Below are 27154 nucleotides of genomic sequence, written 5' to 3'. Positions count from 1 at the left end.
ATTCACGGTGTTTTTGAGTGTTTTTTTAGGTCTACTAGGCTGATAAATGTTAGCTTAGATGAAGAATCGTCGGCAATAGAAAGTTAATGAGTAGAAAGAAACGGATCAAGAATTGAATGTGAATTGACAAAGTTTATGGGCAGGTTTGAAGTCAAAGAACGATATGAATTCGCTCAGCGTGAGCATACCTGTGTCCCCCCCCCCCCCCCCCCTTTTTTGAAAATATCCTCGAGTGTAGAACCTCGGATTAAGAGCATTTGGACTCCTTGGAAAGCTGATTCAAAGTGCTACATTCATATCTTTCCACTTTGCCAGATTCAACATTATCATGCTCAAACATCACCATATTTAAGATTGCATTCTGGGGCAGAATCACCTATGCCTAGCACGTGCCGTAGCACAACTGTGATTTCTGGAATTTTCTCTATTAATTTATGATGTGTTTTCCTTTGGTACGACTCTAAAGTGATTAGATAGTGGTAATTCTGTTGTGAACCTACCGTTTTATGACTTCATTCCATCCCAAATATACACATCAGAGTATTCAACCATTAATTGTAAACCTCCTAAAAACCGTTCAAACCTCAACGTAGATATCCATGGACAAGTTCAAATTGACTTCATGTATAAACTTCCTCTCACACTAGAATTCAATTACAAACAATGAAAAAAATGGACTAATACGCTGATTTGGGCGAGGGCCACTACCCTCCCTTTTTACTAACTTCTCTCTTGTGCCTTTTCAACCTCTGCTGCTCCCTTTATTTCTTTCCTTCCCTACCAGAATTCAACCTCAGCCACTTATCGTGTCCACCTGTCCACTCCACCTTTTTCTTCTCTTCACATTTAGCTGCTCCCTTTTATACAATTGATTCTTTGTGCTTCTTCCCACGCCTCTTATTAAAACCCTCACTTCACGTGTTGTATCAGAATCATAACCCTAAAACCTAGGAGTATAAATATATGTTTTTATGCTGATTATTGGGGGAGGATAAGAAAGGAAAACCTGTAGAGAAGAAAAGTGACAGAAGTTCTGAGCTTGATTCACATATAGAGAAGTTTTTCTTATCCTTTCTTATTAACTCATGATGATTGTTTTAATAAAGATATTGTTCTTTCATGTTTATTATGAACTAATTTATTGTCTAGGACTAACGATGTAGCCCAATCTCTTGATTATGTGTTGATTTAATGCTTTTTAATTTTTTATAAGAATTCTTCATAATTTTACTATTATACCTAATGCTTTTGATTCTTAGGGCCCTTGAATTGAATGAATTAATGGACTAGGTTGAGATCGAAGAGATATACTTGGTCTACGTAGTAAAATCATGGTTTGAGCGAACGCTAGAGATAGGTTACCGCGTCCTTTTAGGTTCTGGTAACCTCCATAGAGTGTATGATCTTTAATTGCTTAAAACTGAATAGAGATAATCGATTAATAATTAGGGGTTTAATTCGATAATTGTTCAGAGAAATTTATTAGAATTTAGGAGTTTGACTGTAGAAGAGCTTAATAATTAGTATAATTTCGATACATATGAATAAAATTTGGTGTGGTGTATGCCCTAGGTCTAGTCATCTTGTTTTAACCCACAGGTTTGTTTAATTGTTTCTTTTTTAATTTCAATTGTTAATTTTATTTGATTTAGATTTTCCTTGATACAATTTGGATTGATCAAATGTATAGGATAGTTCAATTGGTTAATTGATAATAGTAATTCCTTTGGTTCATATACCGTATTTTTACACATTATTACTTGCATGGATTCGTACCTTGCGAAAATCTACAACAGTTGTGTCCACTGTTGGGTGTCTATCCTTCGAGCTTAGCTTTAGTATTAACACTTTATGATTATCATTTTTTAGTCACGATACTACATTGTTAACTATTGGTTTGCACATGTAGGTTCCTCTTTTGCAAAGTCCAAAAACGAGTCCAGTGAGATCCCTCATATTCTGGGAAAGTTACAATTTCTCTAGAGGGCTCAACTCCCTCAAATATGTTGGAAACCTTGCGGTATCCATCATAAAGACTGAGAAGCTATTTGTGTCAAATTCCATCTCTACATTATTCTAAGATGTACATGCATTTTTGATGCTAGAATAGATGCTTCATTTGTCTTTGATTTATATGTTCAGTAGGGATTCTTTTCACTTGTTCTCAATGCCTCGGATCAAGAAGACTTGACTTTTCCAAATTTCAGAAGAACTTTTCCTACTGTTTTGAGTTTCAGTGTCCCTAGCTATTTTTGTCATGTGCCAAATGTGGTGATGCTGATTACTATTGATGGTTTTAGTCTGAGCTTTGTTGTTTGGACTGCTTTTGTTGCTGAACTTCAGCATGTAATTACAAATATGGTTCTAAATTTGTAAATGCTTTTTGATGGTGAATTATTTCTATTGTACATGTTTCTATTATGCCAATTACATTTTTTATGCTGAATAGGTGCTTCATTGCCTTTGATTAGTTGTTTAGCTAGAGATTCTTTTCCACTTGTTTTGAATGCCCTTCAAAGAAGCCTTGATTTTTCCATATTCATTCGTGTAAAAAACTTTTCCTACTGTTTTTTGTGTTTTCATTGCCCCCATTAGTGTTCAACATTAACTACTTCGCTGAGTGTTTGTCACGTGCCAATGTTGTTTTGTTGTTGGCTTGCTTTTGTTGCGGAACTTGAGAGTGAAATTTGCAAATATGGATTGCGTAAAGAATCTATGAAATGGCATTGAATTTGTTTGATCAACGACAGAATTGAGCACAGTCTTGTCTCAATTGCAAGGTTTTGACTGACATAATTTTCTTTCTCATTCATTAAAAAAATATGAAAATGATCCTACTCAGTATGCATGATGAAGTCAAGATTTGGTGTAGATGATAAATTTCACAAATTATTTCTGTTTTTAAGAAAATTTTATGACCCAAGACCTTTAATGTAAACACACACTAGCTATTATTGTGCACTCTTTATTAAGTTCAAGATCCAAAATGGTAATTTTGCTCATTTGGTGATAAGATTCACAATTTTAGCACAGTCATTTAAAGATGTCACTACTAATTTGGTTTATTTTGTCATATAATCTTTGGAATCATGGAAACTGTTACTGTTTTTCAGATTTGAAACCTTTTTTGTCCATTCTACTTATTTGTAGCGGTTAAAATATTTGTTTGTGTCAGATTAATTGGTACCTATTTTACCTTGTTCACATCTTAATGGTTCAAGCTGCTTGAGTGTGGGACATTGTGTGTTTTGGGTCCTGTCATAGGTGTTAAACGTTTAGGACATAGTGGACACCCAAATTGAGGATCACAAGTTTCTTTGTTACATTTTTGTCATTCTTTGCCATGCCACCAGCAGGTGGTCCATTACAACATTGATGAAATAATAATATTTGTTCGAGAAAAGTTAAGTTCTAAGGCAGTACTACTTTTAATAGTGGTACCTGTCTGTGTCCATGACTTAATTGTATGAGGTACAAAAACATTTTCCTATGATTATGTGGCAATTAAACTCTCTACGACTTGGCAATTTGCAGAATATTTGTGGTACGCAAAAAGTTGTTTGGCATGATACTAAGCTATTTGGAGTTCTATGTTGAAATTATTTAACTCTTTTTCCACATGAATAAACTTTTGAAAAAAAGAATAATAGTCTAATTTTAATGTTCATGTTCATGTAAAAATCAAGGAGTTTAGAAATTTGGTTTTATTTTTCTACTTGCTACTTAAATTAAAGTACTACCTTCATGTATTTTATCATGTGGCGCCAACACAATGCAGTGGACAACTAAAATGGATATGTTTGTTGATTTGTTTACCAGCTTTAACTGAACCTCACATTTTGACTGATCCATCTCCTCGCTTACAAATAAGGAATACAAGACAGATTGAAGGCGGGGGTCAATCAGCCGCTGCTGTTCTCTGTTGTGTTGGTAAGGATTTTCCACTCCACGAATCAAGGACTGGTTTCATTGAAGATGTTGTCTCCTTGTAGCACTTATTGAAGAAGCTGGACCAGCGTATCATTATGTTATTTTCTTCAAATTTCTTAATTGAAATGACTACTTTTCCATTAGTCTTTTCTGTGGTTTAAATCTCTGGTTTATCAATCTTTAACATGTTAGCGGAGTACTTGGGTAAAGATCACATGCGTGTTTTGGTCTGTAGGTCCTTTGAGCACTTCGCTCTTGAGAGTAATGAACAAAATGAAGTTAATTGTACACTTGGACTACATGGAAAAGCACTGAACGTGGAAAGTCTAATAGTTGGCCGATTTCTTGTTATATGCCTTGAGGATATGAGTGCTATATACAGTGTCCTGATTTCATTTAGAATGTATATCTTGTTTTTGATTGTTGATTTGAGTTAATATTGTTGATTTTTAGGTGGTGTTGATTTAGATTGAGATTTATTGTTGCTAGGTTTGATTTTTTATAATGTTGCGTCGACGGTGGTGGTATTTAGGCAGATCTCACCGGAGTTGGATGGTGATTGGAGCCGGGCTTGGAGAAGAGAAGGGGTTTAGAGAGAGAGAGTGGATTTGAAGGAAGTAAATGGTATTTTCGTCTAGCTCAGCTACCTCATAACATTCTTCCTTATTCTTTTTCTGCAACTCATTTAAAAAAAAAAAAAAAAAAAAAAAAAAATAATTGTGAACGTACAGCCTTGCCTATTCAGCAACCAGCAAGCATGCTCCAACAAAACCCAAAGTTCACAAGAAGTATGCTACTACTTTGATTAAGGAGCACGGAGCCGAATTTTATGTTCTTTGACGCTGTGCCACCAAGGGTGTTCAAAGTGTTAACCACTTTCTGAGCCGAACCGGATTTCGGTTTGAAAATTTCCAAACCAAAATTGAATCGGTTTGGGGAAAACCGTTTTTTTTTCTTTTTAAGCGATTAAATCGTTTTGAACTGGTTTTCCCTTTTTTTTATTGGATAAAACTTTTTTTTTAAATTTTTTTTTTTAAATTAAATTGTAAACATAATAATACATATCCAAATTAAAAATTAAACATTCATTGGTCACTATTAACAATTTTTTTTAGAGATTAGTTTAAATTATTATTATTTTTATTAATATTATATATTTATTTTATATTTATATTTTATTTAATATATATTAAATTGGTTTTGATTTTTGTGTTCCCCCAACTCTACCTCCCAAACTTAAAAACTGCATAATTTTGTCCATAAGCAAGTGTTTTAGGATAACCACTCAATGAGTTGCTGAGGAAATGTCCCCGAACAGTCATAAAATGTCTACAACTCTCAGAAAATTATGCTGAATTCAAGAGATTTCATACTTTAATTTTGAATCAATCCATAAGGCTGAGTAGCATTCATGGTGACATAGCATGGATATATACAGTCATCTAGATACTCATCTCCATAGTATCATCAATGTTGTCTTCTCTCAATGAACATTTTTCAATTATATTTGCCCAGCACTTTTGACGATCCTGGCTCAGAAAGGATTTTTCGTAAATGCATATGCAAATGACTTATGTAGCATGAGTTTGGATGAGGGAGATAACTCCATGGAAATAACAGAAGATGGAGAAGGTTGTCCTTCCTTGAATGTTTTATTTCCTGAGGCCATCAAAGGCCCACTGCTTTCGTCGGACAGCCAAGTCCAAATCAACACATTAGATTTGATCTTCCATTTTTTGTCCTTGGAAGGTGCTCTGGGCAAACAGATCCAAGTTTTGGTGGAAGAAAACATTGCAGACTATGTTTTTGAAATACTATGATTGTCAGGTGAGTGTACTTTCATAATTGAAAATAGCAAGAGCTACCATTAGTTTGACTGTTTGGGTATTTTATCAATATCTGACTATTTGTGCTGCCTTCAAGAAGAGAAAATTATCTCTATTACAATCTAGATTTTATCGAGTTTGATAAATTCTACATTTGTTTAGACAACTTACGTTTGTTTTTTCTGTCTCAAATTTATTTATTTCTTTACTGAAGCACAAAGTTAGAGTTCTTTCACAGCTAGCTGTAGTTTGGAGCTGATTAAGTTCTACTGCACAAAAAACCTATAATTAATATTTTTATTTATGATAGAATATTTTAAAAGCCCAGATTATCTGAACTCACTTCTTCCACCTTCTCTAGCATCTTCCAAAATTAAGAGTCCGCTGCCCCCACGCCCGCCCAATCCACTCAAGCGCAAGCTCGCTACTCATACACTTCCTGAGAACGTAATGGTTGGGGTCCCCGACTCGGGTGTTCAAGTAATTGTTTTGATCTTCTTCTTTTTAGTGGTTATTTGATATTATCTTTTTTAAATTTTGACAGAATTTGGGGAAAAAGTGACTCAAGCTTGAGAAAATGTAACTTTTAAAGTTTTGTCTAGCTTCTGTTTTTTTTACTGAGAGGAAAAGCGAGAAATTGTTGAGTTTCTTTCTTTTGTTCTGTATTAGAAGAGAGAGAGAAATGTCGTCATTCTTTTGTTGAGGTTTTGTGACTGGACAGTATCCCTTTTAGTCTTCTGAAATTTAATGTTGCATGCCCTAATATATCCAAATATTATTGCAGGTTTACAATGAACAAATCACAAATTTGTTGGATCCAAGCCAAAGAAATCTTCGGGTAACAGAAGCACTCACATCCAGTAGAAGACCTACATAAATTCAGTTTTCCTTGAACCTGTTTTTGCTTCTCCTTCCAGATAAGAGAAGATGTCAAATCTGGTGTTTATGTTTTAAATTTGATAGAGGAGTATGTATGCACAATGAAGGATGTCACACAACTACTAATAAGGGTTTGCTTCGTTTTTTCTTCTTGGACTGCATAGTGAGGATGCTTAAGGTGGGTTCCTAGCATTTGAGACNCGCTATCAAATTAAAACATTTTCAAATATATATTCTTTCTCCAATCTAACAAATCCACACAAATAAACAATTAAAACATAGTTAAATTTGAACACAAACTGTCTTCAAATTGAAATCACAGAGTTCAACAAAGCAAACAAAGTTCTAATCAAGAGTCTGCTTAGTGCTCATGGTGGGGCTACTCACGCCTCACAGTGGAGTCTGCTGGAGTGCTAGGTGCTGGCGAACAAAGAACGTAGCTCACAGTGTGGATGGAGTAGCTCATGGTGACTGGACAGTGGATGGAGTCAGCTTTGCTCAGTAGCTCACAGTGGGAAACTGACGAACTGTGGATGGAGTCACGGTGTGGAAGACTAGAACTGCCAGTGAACTAGAGTCTGGAACTTTGGAAGTGACAAACAAACGATTGACGAAGTGGAAGTGTAGAGATTTGAAATTTTCAGATTTGGAGAATGGAGGCAGAGAAAGACGAATGTGGATGGAGTAGCATGACTGCGTGAGGACTGATGACTGAGGAGTTAAAAAAATTTTTGCTTTTATATTTAGGGTTAAACCGGTTTAAATTTTTTTTCAAACCGAACCGGCTTTCCGGTTTTTTGAATTCCCCAAACTGAACCGGTTTGTAAAAAAACCTATTTTTTAGTTCGGTTTGGTTTTCGGATTTTTATCCCACCCCAATTACGATCCGACCCTAAATTGATTTTTTCGACCAAATTTCGATGGTTAAAATTCAATTCGACACTATCATCTGAAGCATCGTCCTCCACTTTACAAAACTCCTTTAACTCCTAAATTTGGTAGCCTTTGTTTGCTGGCCGTGACTTGCAAACATCGTTGTGATTGGGTTGATTTTTTGACAAAATTCGGGCATACTATTTAATCTGACACCACCACCTGAACCACTGGCCTTCACTCTACAAAAACCCTCTAACCTCGGCACTTGATAACCTCTCATTCACTACTGATCAAGTTAGAGATTTTGTGAATAGTTTAAAATGGTAACCCGAACCACAGAGGGCACTGATCACCGAACCAGTTTGGTCAAGTTTTCAAAACAGTGGCTAAAACAATAAACCTTGGGGGTCAACGTCTTTTTAACTCAAAAATTTAAGTAATAACATATTTTGTTCCATTTGTCTCTTTGAATCTTGCTTTTTTGAAGAATTTGGTTAGTTTTACCCTCATGAAGACATTAAAGGGAACAATATAATCTCAAAATTACAACATACTGTATATATTTGTAAACCAATTAGCTTGCTTGAAAAATCTGGAAAGGAGTTGGGCTTCTCTTTTCTTGAAGAAAATATAGAGGAGGGTTTCCATCAGCCTCTGAGGTTCCTTAGAAGATGAATAAGTGCTCAATTTGCAAGCAACTTGGCCACAAGAGAAGCAGTTGCCAGAAGTAATCACATGCAGATCCAAAAAATTAGGTTCGAAGAAGGATGAAATTCAGGGAGTTGCCAAGGCCAACCGTTGATGAGTTATTGTTTTCAATTATTGATGTTTTAAATTTTATTGTTACCTTGAGTAAATCATTCTTTATATTTAGTATTCTTATTACATGGCCTAATATTTGTTGGTGATTTTAGTTTGGAATTAGTTTGTCAAATTCAAGAGAAAGTATGGAATTAATATGTGTTGGTAATTTTAGTTTGTCAAAATTCAGGAAAAAAGATGGAAAAGTATGTATTGCCCATGATCGTTTAGGCGATCATGCACCTGGGCAGATATTGATTCTTCCCTTCACATGATCTCTTAAGCGATCTACGATCGCTTAATCGACCAAGTGAAAAAGAGAAGAATCGCTTAAGCGATATCACGGATCGCTTAAGCGATATCACGAATCGCAGATATTGATTCTGCCCATCACATGATCGCTTAAGTGATCTACGATCACTTAATCGACCAAGTGAAAAATAGAAGAATCAACCAAGTGAAAAATAGAAGAATCGCTTAAGCGATATCACGGATCGCTTAAGCAATCATGCACCTGGGCAGATATTGATTCTGCCTATCACATCTTCGCTTAAGCGACCCTGTGTAAATGAAGTTCATTTGACGATTAAACAGATTTTTTGTGCAAATGGTTTTGCAGAGTTACAACTCCATACATAAAATTGTTAGTTGTTGGTAATAAAGTATTCTTTATTGAACGAATCGTATGGAGCTGTAACTATGCAAAACTATCTGCACAAACAATCCGTTGATTAGTCTTGCAAACTTCGTTTACTCCTTAAAATAATAACTCTTTTAAAATTAGNGGAGTCGGAAAAATTTATTCTTAGCACATATACCCATGAGCACACATGTGGTTTGGGACATATTTCAGGTGAGCATTGACAAGCGTCCGCTGATGTTATTGGATAATTTGTCAAAAGTCGGTTCGTTGAAGGGAAAGGTCCATCTCCTAAAGACATTCAAAGACTTGTGCGCATAGAGTTGGGATATGCTGTTAGTTACTGGAAATGCTGGAAAGGGAGACAACATGCACAAGATTTTGTGAGGGGCATGCTGGAGCATGGGTACACAGTATTAGAATAGTACCATTATATGCTTGAGTTGACAAACCAAGGTAGCAAGACGGCTTTGAAGTGGGATAGGAATATGATGTTTAAATATTTTTTTTGTTGCTTACGATTCTGCTATAAGGGGTTTTGTAAACATGAGAAAGGTGTTGGCTGTTGATGGTTGTTTTCTAATGGGAAAGTGTGGAGGTACATTGTTGGTGGCCACCGCACAGGACAACGAGAATCACACATATCCTATTGCATGGTGTGTGGTTGACTCTGAGAATGACGAGTCGTGGACTTGGTTTTTTCTGCAATTACATACAATAGTGCCTAAAAGTGATGAGTTGTGCATAATATTCGATAGGCACAACTCTATAAAGAAGGGGATTGCCACTATTTACTGTCAAGCACATCACAGATTCTGTATGAGGCACCTTGGTGAGAACATAAAACAAAAGTTTAAGTGTGTTGGCCTCCTTCAGACATACTACATGGCTGCAAAAGCTTATCGGGTTGATGAGTTCGAGGAGCACTTCTAGCAAATCCGAATCAAGGATAAAAGAGTTGCTAAGTATCTTGAGCATGATGTTGGTTTCGAGCGATGAAGTAGAGCTTACTTTCCTGGAAGAAGGTTTGATGTCATGACCACGAATATAGCGGAGTCCATAAATTCGAAGTTGTTAATAGAAAGAGAGTTTCCAATAGTTGCACTTTTTGATGCAATCTAGAGGACATTGTCACGGTGGTTCCATGAGCGTCGTACAGAGTCAGATAATTTTACTACAACCCTTGTTCCATCAGCTGAAAAATTATTTCGAGAACGTATGGAATTGTCAAATGCACTGTTTGCCTATTCTTTTAATGCTCAAGAGTTCATTGTGCGTGGCTATGGTTCGGATGCCGTAGTTAACCTTGTTAGTAAAACTTGCAGCTATAACGTGCTTGATATTCAACATTTACCTTGTCCTCATGCACTAGCAGCACTGAAACGCCAACGGAAGCTTTTGGTTCAAGAATTTACATGGAACTTTGCTCCCCTTTCTATATGACAGATCACTACATGCTAGCTTATTCAGAAACAATATATCCAATGCCTCCAGAAGAGCAGTGGGTAGTGTCGCCAGAGTTGGCTGACATTATCATCCATTCGCCATTCAAGAAGATAGCAAAGGGGAGAAAAAGAGTTAAGCGTATTCCATCAGCCTCTGAGGTTCCCCAGAAGATGAATAAGTGCTCAATTTGCAAGCAACCTGGCCACAAGAGAAGCAGTTGCCGGAAGTAATCACATGTAGATCTAGAAATTTAGGTTCGAAGAAGGATGAAATTCAAGGAGTTGCCAAGGCCAACCGTTGATGAGTTATTGTTTTCAATTATTGATGTTTTAAATTGTATTGTTACCTTTAATAAATCATTCTTTATATTTAGTATTCTTGTTACATGTCCTAAATATTTGTTGGTGATTTTAGTTTGGAATTAGGTTGTCAAATTGAGGAGAAAGTATGGAATTAATATGTGTTGGTAATTTTAGTTTGTCAAAATTCAGGAGAAAAGCTGGAAAAGTATATATTGCCAATGATCGCTTAAGCGACTAAGTATATCGCCTAAACGACGAAGGGTTTTTCAAACCGGATCGCTTAAGCGATATCACGGATCACTTAAGCGATCGTGCACCTGGGCATATATTGATTCTGCCCATCACATGATCGCTTAATCGACCAAGTGAAAAAGACAAGAATCGTTTAAGCGATATCACGGATCGCTTAAGCGATCATGCACCTGGGCAGATTTAATTCTGCCAATCACTTGATCGCTTAATCGACCAAGTGAAAAAAAAAAAGAGAATCGCTTAAGCGATATGTACGATCGCTTAAGCGACCCTGTGTAATCGAAGTTCCTTTGACTATTAAACAGATTTTTTGTGTAAATGGTTTTGCACAGTTACAACTCCGTACATAAAATTGTTAGTTGTTGGCAATAAAGTATTCTTTATTGAACGAATCGTACGGAGCTGTAACTGTACAAAACTATCTACACAAACAATCCGTTGATTAGTCTTTCAAACTTCGTTTACTCTTTAAAATAATAACTCTTTTAAAATCAGACCGAAAAGAATCTCAAAAGAGTTTAATATTTATCAATGCTCTAACCATTTCACCATCTTCTTGTTTATTCATATCACAACTGTGAAGCCATTTTATTGCTCGAACTCTTAACATATAGGGTTTACGATTCGTTTAGTGGACCATAACCGTTATTATATTTATATTAAACATATAGTTCTTTTACGTCAGTATAAATCATAAAAGGTGTAGAATGTTTACATCCATGCTAAACATATAGGGTTTACGATTCGTTGAGTGGAACATTAGGCAATTTCAGATTGCGTAAGCAATCATGTCCTAGGCAGAATCGCTTAAGCAAATATTTTGGGAATATTAGTAAATATTAGTTTATATTTTTTATTACTTTTAGACCCCTTAATCAAAATATAGACAGGAAAAATTTTAAAATTTAACAAATACACCCTCACCTACCCACGGTGCTAGATTCCGGCCACCACCTCCAGAATCTTATCGGGAAAGGGCGTGACGACGCACAGCGATCGGATCTGGCGGAAAGGGCATCTATATGGCCTGTTCCGGCCAGATCGACTACAGATGTGAACTGGCAAGAAAAGGCCAGATCACGGCCAGATCTGGCCGTCGACGAACGGAAAAGTCCACATCTGGCTGTCTGCGATGGCTTTTGAAAGTCGATGACAGCCAGATGTGACCTTTTTCGGCTAGATCCACAGTGGATCTGGCCGAAAAAGGTCACATTTGTGAATTACCGACCATTTTTGGTCATTTGTAGCTGTCGGTGGTAGCCAGAATCTTGGAAGTTGGGTAGTTGGGGTGTTTTTGTTAATTTTTAAACTTTTTCAGGCGGTATTAATGAAATTAATTCACTTAATGGGTCTAAAATTAATTAAAAAAAATACTAATATATCCTAAATAATTAAACAAAGAAATATTTTGGGAATAAGATTTGTAATATTTATAGGAATATTCAACCAAACGCAGCCTTTATGTTCTGAACAAAGAAGAACAACATATGTTCACTAAGATTCCATGGTTACCTTATAAATATAATAACAGTTATGGTCCACTGAACGAATCGTAAACCCTATATGTTTAACATAGACGTAAACATTCTACACCATATATGTTTGATATAGACGTATAAGAGCTATATGTCTAATATAAATATAATAACGGTCATGGTCCACTGAACGAATCGTAAACCCTATATGTTTAACATAGACGTAAACATTCTACACCTTATATGTTTCATACTGACGTAAAAGAACTATATGTTTAATATAAATATAATAACGGTCATGGTCCACTGAACGAATTGTAAACCCCATATGTTTAGCATAGACGTAAACATTCTACACCTTATATGCTTCATACTGACGTAAAAGAACTATATGTTTAATATAAATATAATAACGGTCATGGGCCACTGAACGAATCGTAAACCCTATATGTTTAGCATAGCATTAATCGCTTAACCGATGCTCTGAAATACAATAAATAATATCCAAATACATAGGATTGCTTAAGCGATCCTCTGTATTTACACAGTCGCTTAAGAGATCTGTCTGTATCGCTTAAGCGATTCTTTGCTTTTACTCTGGTCGTTTAAGCAATCCGTCTGTATCGCTTAAGCAATTCTTTGCTTTTACTCTTGGTCGCTTAAGCGATCGGTAATCGCTTAAGCGATCTAGTCTGCGGTAGAAGCCCAGATCTATGATCGCTTAAGCGATCCATTTGTATCGCTTAAGCGATTTTTGTAAAAGACTCTTGGTCGCTTAAGCAATCTTGTCCAAGGCAGAATGAGTCTACCTAGATCTATGATCACTTAAGCAATACATTTGTATCGCTTAAGCAATTTTCGTAAAAGACTCTTGGTCGCTTAAGCAATTTGAGATCGCTTAAGCGATCTTGTCCGAGGCAGAATGAATATCTGCCCAGATCTATGATCGCTTAAGCGATCTTATGTATCGCTTGAGCAATTCTTCCTAAAAGAGTCTTTGTTGCTTAAGCGATTTGGGATCGCTTAAGCGATATTTTCTGAGGCAGAAGGAACATCTACCCAGATGGGTAATCGTTGAAGCGATCTTATGTATCGCTTAAGCGATGCTTCGTAATAGACTCTTGGTCACTTAAGCGATTTGAGATCGCTTAAGTGATCATTTCTGGAAAAGTCTTGGTCGTTTAAGAGATATATGCAGTCGGCCAGTAATTGTTTGGTACAATGCCTGTCTTTAAGTTAATTAATTTCGAAATGACTGTGATTGGGAAACATTTGTACATCACTCATTTCCCTCCTAAATCCAAAAAGAATTTGTATCGCAAAATTAAGTAATTTATATCAATCTAATTCATCACAAATCAAAATATAAGAGACATCAATGTAACCTGTTTATTGAAACACAAAATAAAAAATAGGCATGGGATGTGGCAAATATCGAAATATTTGGACAAACTAACCATTAGCCCCAACTGTGGTGAATCAAATAATCACACCAGTACATCACACGTTGTAGTGATACACAAAATAAAACGAAACGCTAAAAAACCATTATCCAACTTGGGTGAAGCAAATGATCACACTATACATAGTAAATTCAAACTGCTAATGATATATCTTATATGGACAAACAAATATATCTCCCAAATGTTAGATCCAATTCTTTACAATGATTCTGCAGGCACAAGGCTTTTGGCTACCGCAAGAAGAGACACAGCACAACAATCTGGACTTGAGAATTTCCTATACACTGCCTTTAATTTACTTTTTGATGCCAAAGAGTTTAATGTCACTAACACCTTTGCACAATGCCTTTATTGCAGATGGCTCCTCCTGCCAACCAGCCTTTGAGAAGTTTTCAAATTCTGTTTGCAGCAACCTGTCTGAGATCATTGTTTGGTACCATGCCTTCCCAGCAGCCTTTATTGCAGATGCCTCCTTTTGCCAACCAGCCTTTGAGAAGTTTTCTCTCATTGTTTGCCAGGAACCTGCAAAATTATCTGGCACACACCTGCAAACACGTCAACTTTTGTAAATTAAAAAAAACATGTAAAAAATTTACAGAGTGGGTAGGTGAGAAGTTCACTCAGTCCATCTCTTTCGGTAAAGCTCCATATAAGCATGACACCTACAACATCAGCACCACAACCCAAGTATCAACATCAACATCATATAAACTACAAAATTCAAAGTCTAACTTTCATACCTTTTGATTGGGTTCTGGTCACTCAAAACGGATCCATCTGCCCATGGAAGCAGTCGACAGTCCAGCGCTCCCGACAGTCTCTCATTGTTTCATCATTCAAGCCATTGTTGGTCATGTCGAACTGAATAAATTTAAGAGCATGTGCCCCACATTCAGCACTACAATAGGAAGAAGACATTATCATTAGAATAAACTTACAGAACAATTGTATTATGTAAGTTAGTTTTATATAAAATTTACCTTGACTCATTTATTGGGATGGTAGAGCGCTTAAGTGGCCACTTTCCGGTTAGTACTTGATCACCCAAGTGCCCAAACATCCCGCTGTCACGCAACAGCTGTGGGAACAACCTAGACAGTGGCTCCAACTTGACCTCCAACTGCTTGTCTCGACAAATAGTTGGGTTGCAGTCAAGGACCTTCAGCAACCCTCTTCTAGATGTGCGACAACTGCTATCCAATGCATCTGTTTGACGAGGATGATGCAATAGACTCTTTTAACAATAGCCCAACTATGGCCATATTTGGGCTTTTCCCCCCGTACATACTGCATAATCCTGTCATCAAACTTAAAATCATTAGGGATGTAGTCCAATTGTTCTAGGGCCAATCTTTTTCGCTTCGCTACTCCTTTTGCTGCACCTCTAGCAATGACATTTTTAATTAAAGTGCGAATGTCGAAACAAGCGTTTAGCCAAATGCCACATCGGTGATGGCACAGTCAAAATACAATAGATCACCATCACTAGTCTGTCGTAGCCTCATCAGTGCCAATATCTCATCGATGTGCTACATCAAATAAAAACAATAAGATAAGTATGGAAAACATAGGCAAAAATAAGAAAAATTAAGAGAAAATAACTCACCGAGTCCTCAAGCCACGTGCCCATCGTCAACAACTTTTCAAACCATTCCCAGGGATAATCCCCTGTCTTACACTTTATATGGCCATTACTTCCTGATTCATTGTAATAGGCATAGAAGAGTTTTTTCTTTTCCTCTATTGGTATATAGAAATCGACATTTGAGTCCATTTTCGCTTGCCCACTTCCTCCTTCTTTCTCCATTTTTATATCCCCACTTCCTTCGCCTCCCACCTCGCCCTCCTCCATTATCACTGCCCCACTTCCTCCACCAACCTCCTTAACCTCCTCAATTTCTTGTTCTTCCTCTATTTGTTTCTTAATTTTCCTCTTCTTTACCTGTGTCACTGCCATGTAAGGCGATTTGACAAACTTGCTCTTTCGGCTCTCTCTTTTCAACCCAGTTTGCACTTCAACCGCCTTTAATTATCCACCAACTTCTTCCTCCACTGTACCAACTTTCTCTACCAGCTTATCCACTTTCTCCTCCACCTTTTTCATGCACTCTTCCATCTTGTCAAACCTGTCATAAACGCCTATTGTAAAACTCTCAAACAGGCCGTTTATGAGGTCAACCACCTCATTCTCCTAACGTCGATGTCTCGATAAAGCGGTACTTGTTGTACCGGTTTGCTGAGGCATACGAACCTCTTCCTCCCTCTTCTCCTCCTCCTCTTCAGGCCTCCCGCTGATTGGAGCTTCATCATCCTCGGTATCAACCACGTTGTCAAGTAGTGGCCCTGCAACTGCCATCACATGCGTGACCCATTTTAGGTCCCGCATCAGGCGGTCTATTCGTTCATCCCTTTCATCCTCCAGTGCTTTGAAAGATGTGACATAGTCCTCTTCTGCTTCATCCCCAATAGCGATGAGAAAGGGACGGACAACTCCCTACAATAAGAAACAAAATCAATCAGATTGAAGCGACATTTTAAAGCAACTGCATATTCAAAAGCTTAATCCTTTAATCTTGCCCTAGCCGCTTTAATCTCCATGTGTATTTGGTCGTGATCCCAATGGATACACCTCTCCACATGCCACCGCAACATCCTAGGAAATTGCTGTTGTACATCCAAACTGTTACTCCTCCCCCCGCCTTAGCGAAGATAGGGATGGCCTAATACATCCAAGCCTACATTGTAAAAAAATAGTCCATATCATAATTCAAACACATATATTACAAAAAATATAACAAAAAGCTATTAATATTTACCTGCATTGCCCATGGGAAGCCAAACAAATTGTACGCGCTTGGTTTATCCTTCCCGACCCATTGGGACTACTTTAACGCCATGTCTGGTTTGTTCAAGCTGTTGATGGTTCGCTCAAATGATATCCGTCCCCACGGATAAGAATTGAAGAACTCCAAGTTGCTTGCAAACAACAACCAATCTTTCTTAACAGCTTTTGTTGAGTCACCATCCAATAAGATCGAATGTAAAAACAATACCAAGCACACTTTTATCTTTTCTCCATCATTAAACCGAACTGTTTGTAGCCTCTTCTCTAAAACCTGTCCTGTAATAGACTTTGCCCCCTGAAAAACCTTCTTACGAAACCTTATGGCTCCCGGACTCTTCCTTATTGCATCTACCTCTGCCTTATCTGGCACTTCCCCGCATCGTAAGCCCGTCACCAATGCATATTCCATCATCCCAAAACGTAGTGGCTTTCCGTCCACCACGAACCACATTTTTTTTTTATTGCATTTTACTGAGTGCAGCAACATCTAATGCACTCCTTGCCCCCAAAACGCCTTTTTCTAATTTGTTCTGATTCTTAAGAACTGACCGAAACAAGTGTCTTCGAAATCTCTTACACCATGCCTCATTCCAGCTAAAATCTCCTTTATTCTGTCAAAAACATCCTAACTCTACCTAACCGTCACCCTTGCAGGGAAGTAGGGTACTTTATTACTTACAAGCTCCAACTCGTAGTCTCTATAGTTTACGGTCCGCACAATCTGCACAATCGATATAAACAAAATGTTAACAACAAAAATAAACCAAAATAACTAATAAACAAAATATCAACAACAAAAAATTACCTTTGTGGTCGCTTAAGCGATTTCGGATCACTTAAGAGATCTTGACTTTGCCTCGTGCAATATCTCTTAATCGATCTGAAATCGCTTAAGTGACCGAGAGTAAACTGAAAGAATCTCTTAAGCGATACAAAAGATCGCTTAAGCGATCTTATATCTAAGATGATTCTGCCTCAGACAAGATCGCTTAAGCGATCTGAAATCGCTTAAGCAACTAAGAGTAAACTGTTCTGCCTAGATCTACGATCGTTTAAGCGATCCTTTGTATTGCTTAAGTGACCATGAGTAAAAGAGATTAATCTCTTAAGCGATACAAATGGTTGCTTAAGCGACTGTACAGAGCAATACTCCCAAAACAAATATGTACCCTTTCTTCACCGGCCTCTTCATATCCTGCATTCTCGCCGGCCTCCTCCTCGTCGCCTGAATACTCGGAAGACTCCTCCCGGCCTGAATTCTCGCCGGACTCCTCCTCCTCGCCTGCATTCTCGCATGACTCCTCCTCTTCAGAACCGTTTTGTGATTCTTCTCTCTCTTGTTGTGCCGCCGTCGTCTCCTCTGCCTGTGGACCACCTGAACTGATCGGATGATCCACCGGAGTAGCCATTGAACTGCTTGCGCCATCAGAATCTAGGATTCGAAGTGGCGTTGGGTTTTTCCCCTCATTGTAAGTGTCAGCCATAGTTTTGGATTGAATTTGGTGGCAAAATTTACAGTTTCGATCGAAAATGTGGGTTGTATCGCCGGAAATTGCACAGATTCCGTTTAGGGTTCAAGAAATCGATTTTAGGGTTCAAGAAATCGATTTTAGGGTTCAAGAAATCGATCGAAAATCGTGACTTATCGTCAGAAATCGAGATTGTATTTCGTTTAGGGTTCAAGAATTGAGTTTAGGATTGAATATGGCATGGAAATTTGCAGGTTCGATCGGAAATCGCAGTGTCTCCCTTTAGTTCAAGAAATCGCTTTTTGCCCTAATGAATTTCGATTAAGCGAGGTGAATAGGCTTGTTTTGTAAATTTCAAATTTTAAAAACTTTCATTATTTTATTCGGCCTACATTTGTTTTAATCTTTTCATTTTAGCCCATTTTACATGTTTAATTAATCCTAACTATGCCACGTCATCTTCTCTAAATTAAAAAAAAAAATGAAAAACATTTTCAAGGCCATTTTCTTAAATCAAAACTTGAGATGGCTGGGCAGCTAAATTATAGAAAAAGTCATAGATAATTTTAGAATCATATGGCTGTTTTTAAGATTACAACAAAAAGTCTAGGTAGACAAGAGATAGTTGTATATCTTTTTGTGATTTTTCTGTTGGAGAGCAAGATTCAAAGTTCGATGGTAAGAGATATTTCTAGTTAGGTTCTTCATTTCAACTCTTTACTAGAAGTAACAAATGGTGGCATGCAGACGCAGAAACTGTATTAATCACATGTAAACATGATTGTAGTATGCCACCATTACTTCACTGGGAAGATGAAGTTCCTTGTAACATTTGTAATCAATATTTAACCTTCCAAACTTAAAAACTGCATATTTTTTTGGCCAGTTGAATCATATGTAAGTACGCTATCTTGCGCATTTGTGGCTCTAAAAGTTCTATTTTTAGTGTATAAATATAATCCTTCTATTTTTTGTTTCATAAACATGTGATGTCTAATATCTTTTATGGTCTGAAAGGCCAATAGGTCTCATGGATAAGGAAGGATGTGTCCTCGTGGAGAACAATGGGACTGTCAGCTTGGATTGGATATTTTTGGCTCCTTATCGTCACCTATGGGCATAATTGATTCTAGAGGTTTTCCATTTAGTTTCAATTTCTCTTTATTGCTGTGCATTTCTATTTCTTTGATATTTGCAAATTTACTTGAGGTAGGTATTATTAATTTTTGTCATTGGCATTAGTGTGTATTTATTGACAATATTGATTGGGAACTGCAACTAGAGAAGCAACCAGAAAACTCCTCTTTGATGACTTGTTGAACAAAACTTAGTTGATGGGGTCTGTATTCATCAAACTTCTCTTATTTTGGTTATAAGGATGAGAACAATGATTAAGTTATCTGGAAATTCATAAATATAGAATGTCACATCTTGTATATATGTAAAAATATCTCCCTTTCTTTTGGCACTTAGCTTGAGAAAAAATTCAATCCTCATTCATCTTTCTTTCTTCCATCAAGGTATTTAATCACAACTAATTAGTTTCTGTTTCAGGCATACCTTTAGTGCTAAAGGTGAGAAGTTCCTCTAGAGAAATTGTGGCTGTTGTTCGGCCTGCCAATGCTGTTTCTTTTAGTGCTTCAAAGAAGTTGGACCAAAAGCACATTGTTAAGAATAATTAGAGATGATCATGGAAGTCGGATTCAGGTGAAAGGAAGAATCTTCAAAAGGGTATCAACATCTACGCAGCTGGTGTACCACTACTCTACAAAGGGGATCAAGGTTTAATATATTTGAATTGGGTGCAAGTTACCAAACTTCAGAATGTGGTATAGGTTTTCATTTCACTTGTAAGTGATACAAAAGATTCTTAGCTCTTTGTCGTTACAATATAATATGATATGTTCTTGTGTTTTATGATTATATAACTGTATGATGAAATTTTGTGCTTAGCCTCAGTCAAGTGTAAGAGTTATGTAGATAGGTGGTAGGTAAGGGATCTTCTAAGGTTGGAAATTGGGACTGTTGAGTTGTAAAAGAGCCCAGAGTTCTGTGTTAGGTAAGAAAACTTTTAACAAGTAGCTTATAAATTTTCTGTTCATGAAACTCACAATAAATTCTTTCCATCTTTTGGTTGAGTAGCTCATTCATACAAAATTTGAAGAACTTCGGGTAACATATTCTTCGCTAGTCTTAAGCATGAGTACAAAATAAGGGATGATAAGAGCCCAAATAAGTTATCAAGAGCTTCCTGTATTGCATAAGAATGAATTGCACAATTTCCCATCTAGGGTTTGTAGACAGACGAAAAGCAATTTTATGGCTCATTCCTAGAATTAAGTATGATACTCTTTATCACACTCAATCTCAATACACTCTCTAAATAGGATTAAAGACTAGAAAATCATCATCTTTGCATCTTTTAACCTGCATCACATGCGAGACTTTTAGCTTAATATTATCATTGGGCCTAAACTATAAGCTTAAACTTTTGGTTTAAGTAGTTACCTAATAATTCTATTACCTTTCACATCAATTGTCGTGCATATTTTTAGCTTCTTGGGAGTTCTTCCTCCTATATTTTTCCTAACTAGCATTTCTAATTAGACTTATAACCTTTTATATTCCCCTTTTCCCATAAAATGACCACTTTCCACATAGTTGGTTCATGCTTTCCACTTATCCATTGCTGCTATGACATCTATGATAATTGGATTCATTTGCATTTGTTACGGGGTGATAGGTCAAACTTATCTAGCAAGAGTGTGAATAACATGTAGACAAGTTCAAGATAGACGTTTAGCTGATAAATTGACTCTTAATATTGAGGTATGAGTTCACACATGAATATCTTTTATGTGCCCTTTTAAAGAAGTACCTCTTATTTAAATAGTGTTAATATGTTTTTGGTGTGTATTAGCTCCTTTTTTAATTTATCCTAATTCTACAGTTTATTCTTATTGAAAGCTATGAGTTGGACAAGATCCAACCACATTATGAGGCTACCTTGGTGATATCTTGATGAGACTAACAATACCTTGGTATATAGGAGGAAAAAAAAAGGGCGCAAACAGAGGATTGAGGGACTCAGGTAAGGCTTTGAGCATGATGGAGGGTTGTTTTGGGTTTATGGGAAAGTGACAAGTGGCAAATGTTGAGTGGCTGGGGAGCTGAATTCAGTTACAACAATAGAGCACGAAGAATAAAAGGCAACGGGAAGGATCTGTGGAGCAGGGAATTTTGAAGAGGGAAGGGATTTGGGGAGATGCTGGCTTTTGAAGTCCAGTGGGTTCTCATTGTTAGCAGAATCATCCTGGATGAGCTGCTTTTCTTATTTAATTGATTATTGCTTTATTTGAGTTGTAAAGAATTGTTATCTTAATAGAATTTACTTTGATCTGTCATTGAGTACAATTATCAAATTGTCCAGCATTGTTGTGTTCCATTGAGAGTAGTATTTTGGTTAGAATTTGTTGACTGAAAATTCTGGGTTGATAACTAGCAGAATTGAAATAATCTAGGAAGTGTCAGTGAGTTGAGCATGACAGAGGTAGGCTAGGTTTCTATCATATCTCCACAAGATGAATTGGCATCAGTTTCAATTCCATGTCAAGGTATTCCAGTGATTTTAACATATTTGCATCTAGAACCTGTTTTAATCTTTTTTCTAACATCATCTTGCCATTGTACTCATATGTAATATGATTTATATATATGTATCAGTTATTCCTAGATCTTTAAAGTATGTCACTATCCAATCACCAAATTTTAGGAACAATTTGCTTCTAGGTTCTATGGTTAAGCAGCTTAAATTTGAGGTATTTTGGGGATGTTATAATTTTCATGGTTAGACTTATTTTGGAAAATTTGTAATGTCTTATGATAGTAATTAAGTACATTGTCGATTAATGAAGCAAACTGGAGTGGTTGACAAATCATTAGTCTCAAAGATTAATCTTATAAAGGAGGGGCTTAGTTGAACTCAGTTTAAAGTTAATTCTTATATATTGACATCGTATATATTGTACTGGGAACACAATTGATTATACAGATGATTATTTGTTATTTGACAACCTAAGCATATCAACTGCATTAATGGGGTAGATTCCTTAATGCTGCATATGTTATTTCACAATGTATATTCATTTAACCTGTGGTACTTAGTGTATACCTATAATCTTTGATTTCAGTGCTGGAACATGATAATATTAATTTCCTTTTAGCATAATTAGAGATTTAGAACACTTTATGGACTATTGAGGTACTTCATCATAACATTTAAAGAAATAATTTTTTTTTTGGCTCAACCTGCAACAATCAAACAAATGTATTATCTAAGTTATATAATTGGAAACTTGTATGTCTTTTGAGAGTGGTTCAAGGCATACTTGCTAACCTATTTAACCATTCATTTCTTCTAGATGTTTGATACTTGTAGTAATCACATCAACAAAGGTTTGGAAGTTGAATTGAACTTGGATGGATTTCGATTTGAAGACCATTGGGCATAAAGCAAAAGGTCAAAATAATCCCTATATTAGGATTGTGTTTTTGACAGATAATTCATTCATCTCCTACACATTGGTTGTTTAATAACTGCTAATACAGTATGGGAGTTCTAATTTTCCTAATACAGTATGTCCCAACTCCCACTTTCCATTCACATTAGTGCATTTGAGACTGTATTGTGGGCTGATTAAGTTCATAATGCGTCTGTAACTTGGCCAAGCACTGGGCCATGTAATATTAAAAAAATTTAATCGTGTGCAATATAATGTAACAAAGACACCCTAAAGGCCCATCAGAAAGTATGTATGCCTAAATTAGTAATGTTCAAAAGTTCATAGAGTTAATGAAATTCATGTTCCCTTATACGACAATATGATGTGCATCAGCCTGTTCTTATTGTTTATCTGACATCTTATGCATGATAAGCTAATACTATAATTGTGCTTTAAGGTTCTATTGCATTTGGAGTTTACCATTTTTGTTTGTTACATGATCTGAATGTCTTAAAAAAGTTTGTAAACATAGGTGGACGATTATGGATGTGTTGACCTTAGTGGCCTTTTGAAAGTAACAGGTGGTGATGGAAAAAGTGGTATGATCTTAGTGACCTTAAATATTATTTTGGGGAAAATAAATTGGTTTATTCACTTGTAACATTCCTGTCTCCCCTCAATATCTGATTTTAATATATTTGATTTGTTAATTTTTCTTGCATTAAATTTACGATCAGTGCTTTTATGATGTAGGGATTGTCAAATAGGAGGACAAGTGCAACTAGTATAAATGCAGAAGGCTCACGCTCACATAGTGTTTTCACTTGTGTTGTTGAATCTCGATGCAAGGTAATAACTGTTGCAATTTAAAAATTAGTAGTTTTTCTTTAAATTATGAGTTACAGATTGCATAAAGTGTTTCTCTTAAAGGCATATTAATCTATGTCTATCTATTAGAATACTCTTTACGAGCTAAGCAATCTGATATTCTGTGCAGTTTTGCTCGTTATATTTGCTTCATTAACTTTGACATAAGAGTAGAATCTATTGACATGCAACAACAATAGAGTACTTGAATATCTTTGTTTTTTTCATGAGTTTTGTTTCATTTCATTGTGATCGATGTTTTCTGAGTTAAACTCTTGTGTCTTTTAGAGCAAGGCAGATGGTATAAGTAGGATTAAAACAAGTAGAATAAATCTTGTCGATCTAGCTGGGTCAAAAAGACAGAAATTAGCTAGTGCTGCCGGAGAACACGTGAAAAAAGTTGGAAATATTAATCGTTCTCTCTCACAGCTTGGGTATGTTTCCCATTAAGACCCACTGATTTTAAACCAGTTTTACCCATTGCCAAAGTTGACATCGGTGTGCAAACTTCTCAAAATGGTGAGATGCCAAAAGAAGATACATAATTATTCTTATGTAACCATTGCAAGAACAGAATGCAGCTAGATGTCAAAGAGGGGAATGAGAGCTCAAATCTTCAGTTGGTACCTTTTGTTGACTTACACTCTGCGGACAAATCATGAAGCAATCTGCAGTTCCAAAAGTAAGTATAATGATTTCAGCTGCATTTTGGATTAGTTTAACATCATGACTGCTTGCATTTACATGTTTCTTTTTCTCTTAGGCAGTGGAGAAGGTTTTGGTAGGAGCCATTAGGAGGGAAATGGCACTAGAGGACTTCTGTGCCAAGCAAACTTCTGAAATTAAGCACCTTAATCATTTGGTATGTTTTTTTACGAGTTTTACCAACAAATAGCAATGACTATATAATGCTTTCTTTTTCTTCTTTTTTTGTTTTTTCATTGGTGACATTTTTCTGCTTTTCTTTGCAGGTGCAACAGTACAAACATGAGAGAGAATGCAATGCCATTATAGGACAGACAAGGGAGGATAAAATTCTGCGCCTTGAAAGCCTTATCAATGGTGTTTTGCCAATTGAGGATTTCATGGAAGAATAATTTGTATACCTCATGCATGAGCATAAGGTATGTTAGAGCTAAAAAATATATTAGCCTAAGTTTTTGGTTACAAATCTACTTAACATAGTAGTAAAGCTAAACACTCACTTTCAAACCCCTACAAGTTTCACTTGTTTTCATTTTTCATATGTAATTTTATATTTATTTAGTTTGCATCTGTGTTTGCATCCATTTCACTATGAGATACGTGACGGGTATTATTGTAGCTTTTAAATACTTTTATTAGGTTGTTACTTATGAACTTAAGCTTTGAGGTAGAATGGTTACTTACCAAAGTATAAATTTATTTCTAAAGATACATTAATTTATATTTTGTGCATATATCTGACCTTATTTTTTACAGCTTCTAAAGGAAAAATGTGAGAATCATCCTGAAATTTTAAGGACAAAAATTGAACTCAATATAGTTCAAGAGCAACTGGAACATTATTAGAATTTCTGTGATTTGGATGAAAGGGAAGTGTTTTTGGAAGGGATTCAAGATTTAAGAAGCGAGTTACAATACTACATAGACTCTTCTTCATTATCTGCTCGAAAACAAAACTCAATTTTGCAATTGACTTATTCATGTGATCCCAATCTAGCCCCACCTCTGACTACAATCCCAGAGTCAGCCGAAAATAGTGCTGAGGAGAAAATTGAATGAGAAAGATTCCACTGGACTGAGGTAGAGAGCAAGTGGATATCTCTTGCAGAAGAATTGAGGATCAAACTTGAAGCTAGCAGGTCCTTAGCAGAAAAGCAAAAACAGGAACTTGATGCTAAAAAGCAATGTACAGAAGAGTTGAAGGAAGCAATGCAGATGGCTATGGAGGGACATGCACGCATGCTAGAACGGTGTGCAGATATTGAGGAAAAGCATATTCAATTGCTTACAAGGCACAGAAAGATTCAGGAAGGAATAGATGATGTTAAGAAAGCGGCTACTAGAACAGGAGTAATGGGTGCTGAATCTAAGTTCATAAATGCTCTTGCAGCTGAAATTTCAGCATTGAAAGCTGAAAAAGAGAAAGAGAGAAGATATCTCAGGGATGAGAATAAAGGGCTTCAAGCTCAATTGCGGGATATTGCTGAAGCTGTACAAGCCGCAACTGAAGTACTTGTACGACTCAGACAAGCAGAAGAAGCTGTTGCAGCTGCCCAGGTGTGCCGCCTCTTTTTGTTTTAAGGCCACTTATTTGTCTCCATGAGAGTGACACAGATTTTAGAACATGTAGGATTTTTGGTAGTCATGAATAGAATCCTCACTTGAGAGAAAGCTAACTGATCTTTGCTTATTCTCATATACATTTTTTGTAAATTGATTTAGATCCTTTAGTTTTTGTTTGACAGGCGTATAGACACTATTGTATATGAGCAATTGAGCTTGTCGTTTGGTTCATTCATAGTTAATTCATGAAGTTCTATACATTTTACATACACTGCTTCATTATTCATAGCCTTATTTATGATTATGGCTACGAAATATTAACTTTGCACGATTTTCTTTTTCTTATGAAACTCCTCTTCCCTGATACTGTACAGTGTGTACTAAGGATACCTGTCTTGGTTCATTCTTAGCTTGGATGTTAATCTCTCCACCGAAAGATCAGAATTACTATATAAGACATGATTTTAAGAACTTATTATTCCTTGTTGCTTATGGCTGCAACTTCTTTCAAAATATGGTTTGCATTAGTTTGTTGGACAATGATTTATTCTTAGTTATAACCTTAGCATGTTTTTACTTGTTGAATACTCCATATCAATTGGATAACTTCCCAGAAGAACTTTATTATCAATTTTCCACTTAAAATTATTGGATTTATATTTATATTTCTATTTCTAAATGACACATTTTATTTTATACTTTTTTCTATATTTCTTTTTTAAGAAGCAAGCTATAGAAGCTGAACAAGAAACTGCAAAGGCATACAAACTGATTGATCAATTGAAGAAAAAACATGAAATTGATATTAGGACTCTTAATGAAATCATAGTAGAGCCTCGTCTACCCAAAGAAGCAATACAACCTATTTATAATGATTCTGATGTGGCCAAGTACAATGTAAAAGAGCCTCATGACGAAGGTGATCAGCAATGGAGAGAGGAATTCAAGCTATTTTATATTGAAGACAGAGAGTTATCGAAACTCGCAGAACCCTCATCATGGTTCTCTGGTTATGATCGATGCAATATATAGAGATGGAACTCGTCAAAAAATCAATATGTGTATTACTATATAGTTATGTTATATAGCTTCAAAATTGTTGCATTTTTTATATGTTCATCCCAATTATGAGGATCAGTGTCTTGGTTGGTTCTCTTACTGTGAATTTTTATTTCAATTTTAGATTTTGTAGTTCATTATAATTGAATGAATTATTATATTGTTTATTCTTCTATATTTGCTGGAACATATCCTTTTCCAACTTATCTTATAGGCAACCCAAATTGAACTAGCTTTCACATTTTTTATTGCAT

The 27154-nt window shown here is 36.2% G+C and overlaps 1 protein-coding gene across 1 annotated transcript in view; it reads left to right on the top strand.

Annotated features, from left to right (window-relative positions):
* The window catches only part of LOC116107389 (kinesin-like protein KIN-12B), a 36374-nt gene extending 9501 nt beyond the window's left edge, over positions 1 to 26873 (top strand). Inside the window, 14 exon segments of the mRNA XM_031393662.1 lie at positions 1910 to 2020; positions 2146 to 2346; positions 5469 to 5562; positions 6426 to 6460; positions 6541 to 6594; positions 6674 to 6766; positions 23460 to 23555; positions 23862 to 24007; positions 24148 to 24196; positions 24337 to 24435; positions 24545 to 24635; positions 25035 to 25050; positions 25148 to 25835; positions 26565 to 26873. Of these exon segments, the coding sequence (XP_031249522.1) occupies positions 1910 to 2020; positions 2146 to 2346; positions 5469 to 5562; positions 6426 to 6460; positions 6541 to 6594; positions 6674 to 6766; positions 23460 to 23555; positions 23862 to 24007; positions 24148 to 24196; positions 24337 to 24435; positions 24545 to 24635; positions 25035 to 25050; positions 25148 to 25835; positions 26565 to 26873 (2082 nt within the window).
* Positions 26874 to 27154: the final 281 nt, after the last annotated feature.

The sequence above is a fragment of the Pistacia vera genome, unplaced genomic scaffold, assembly GCF_008641045.1.
Source record: "Pistacia vera cultivar Batoury unplaced genomic scaffold, PisVer_v2 Contig535, whole genome shotgun sequence".
Taxonomy (NCBI): Eukaryota; Viridiplantae; Streptophyta; class Magnoliopsida; order Sapindales; family Anacardiaceae; genus Pistacia; species Pistacia vera.
Note: the sequence above shows the minus strand (reverse complement) of the source record. Positions and strands in the feature narration are given on the sequence as shown.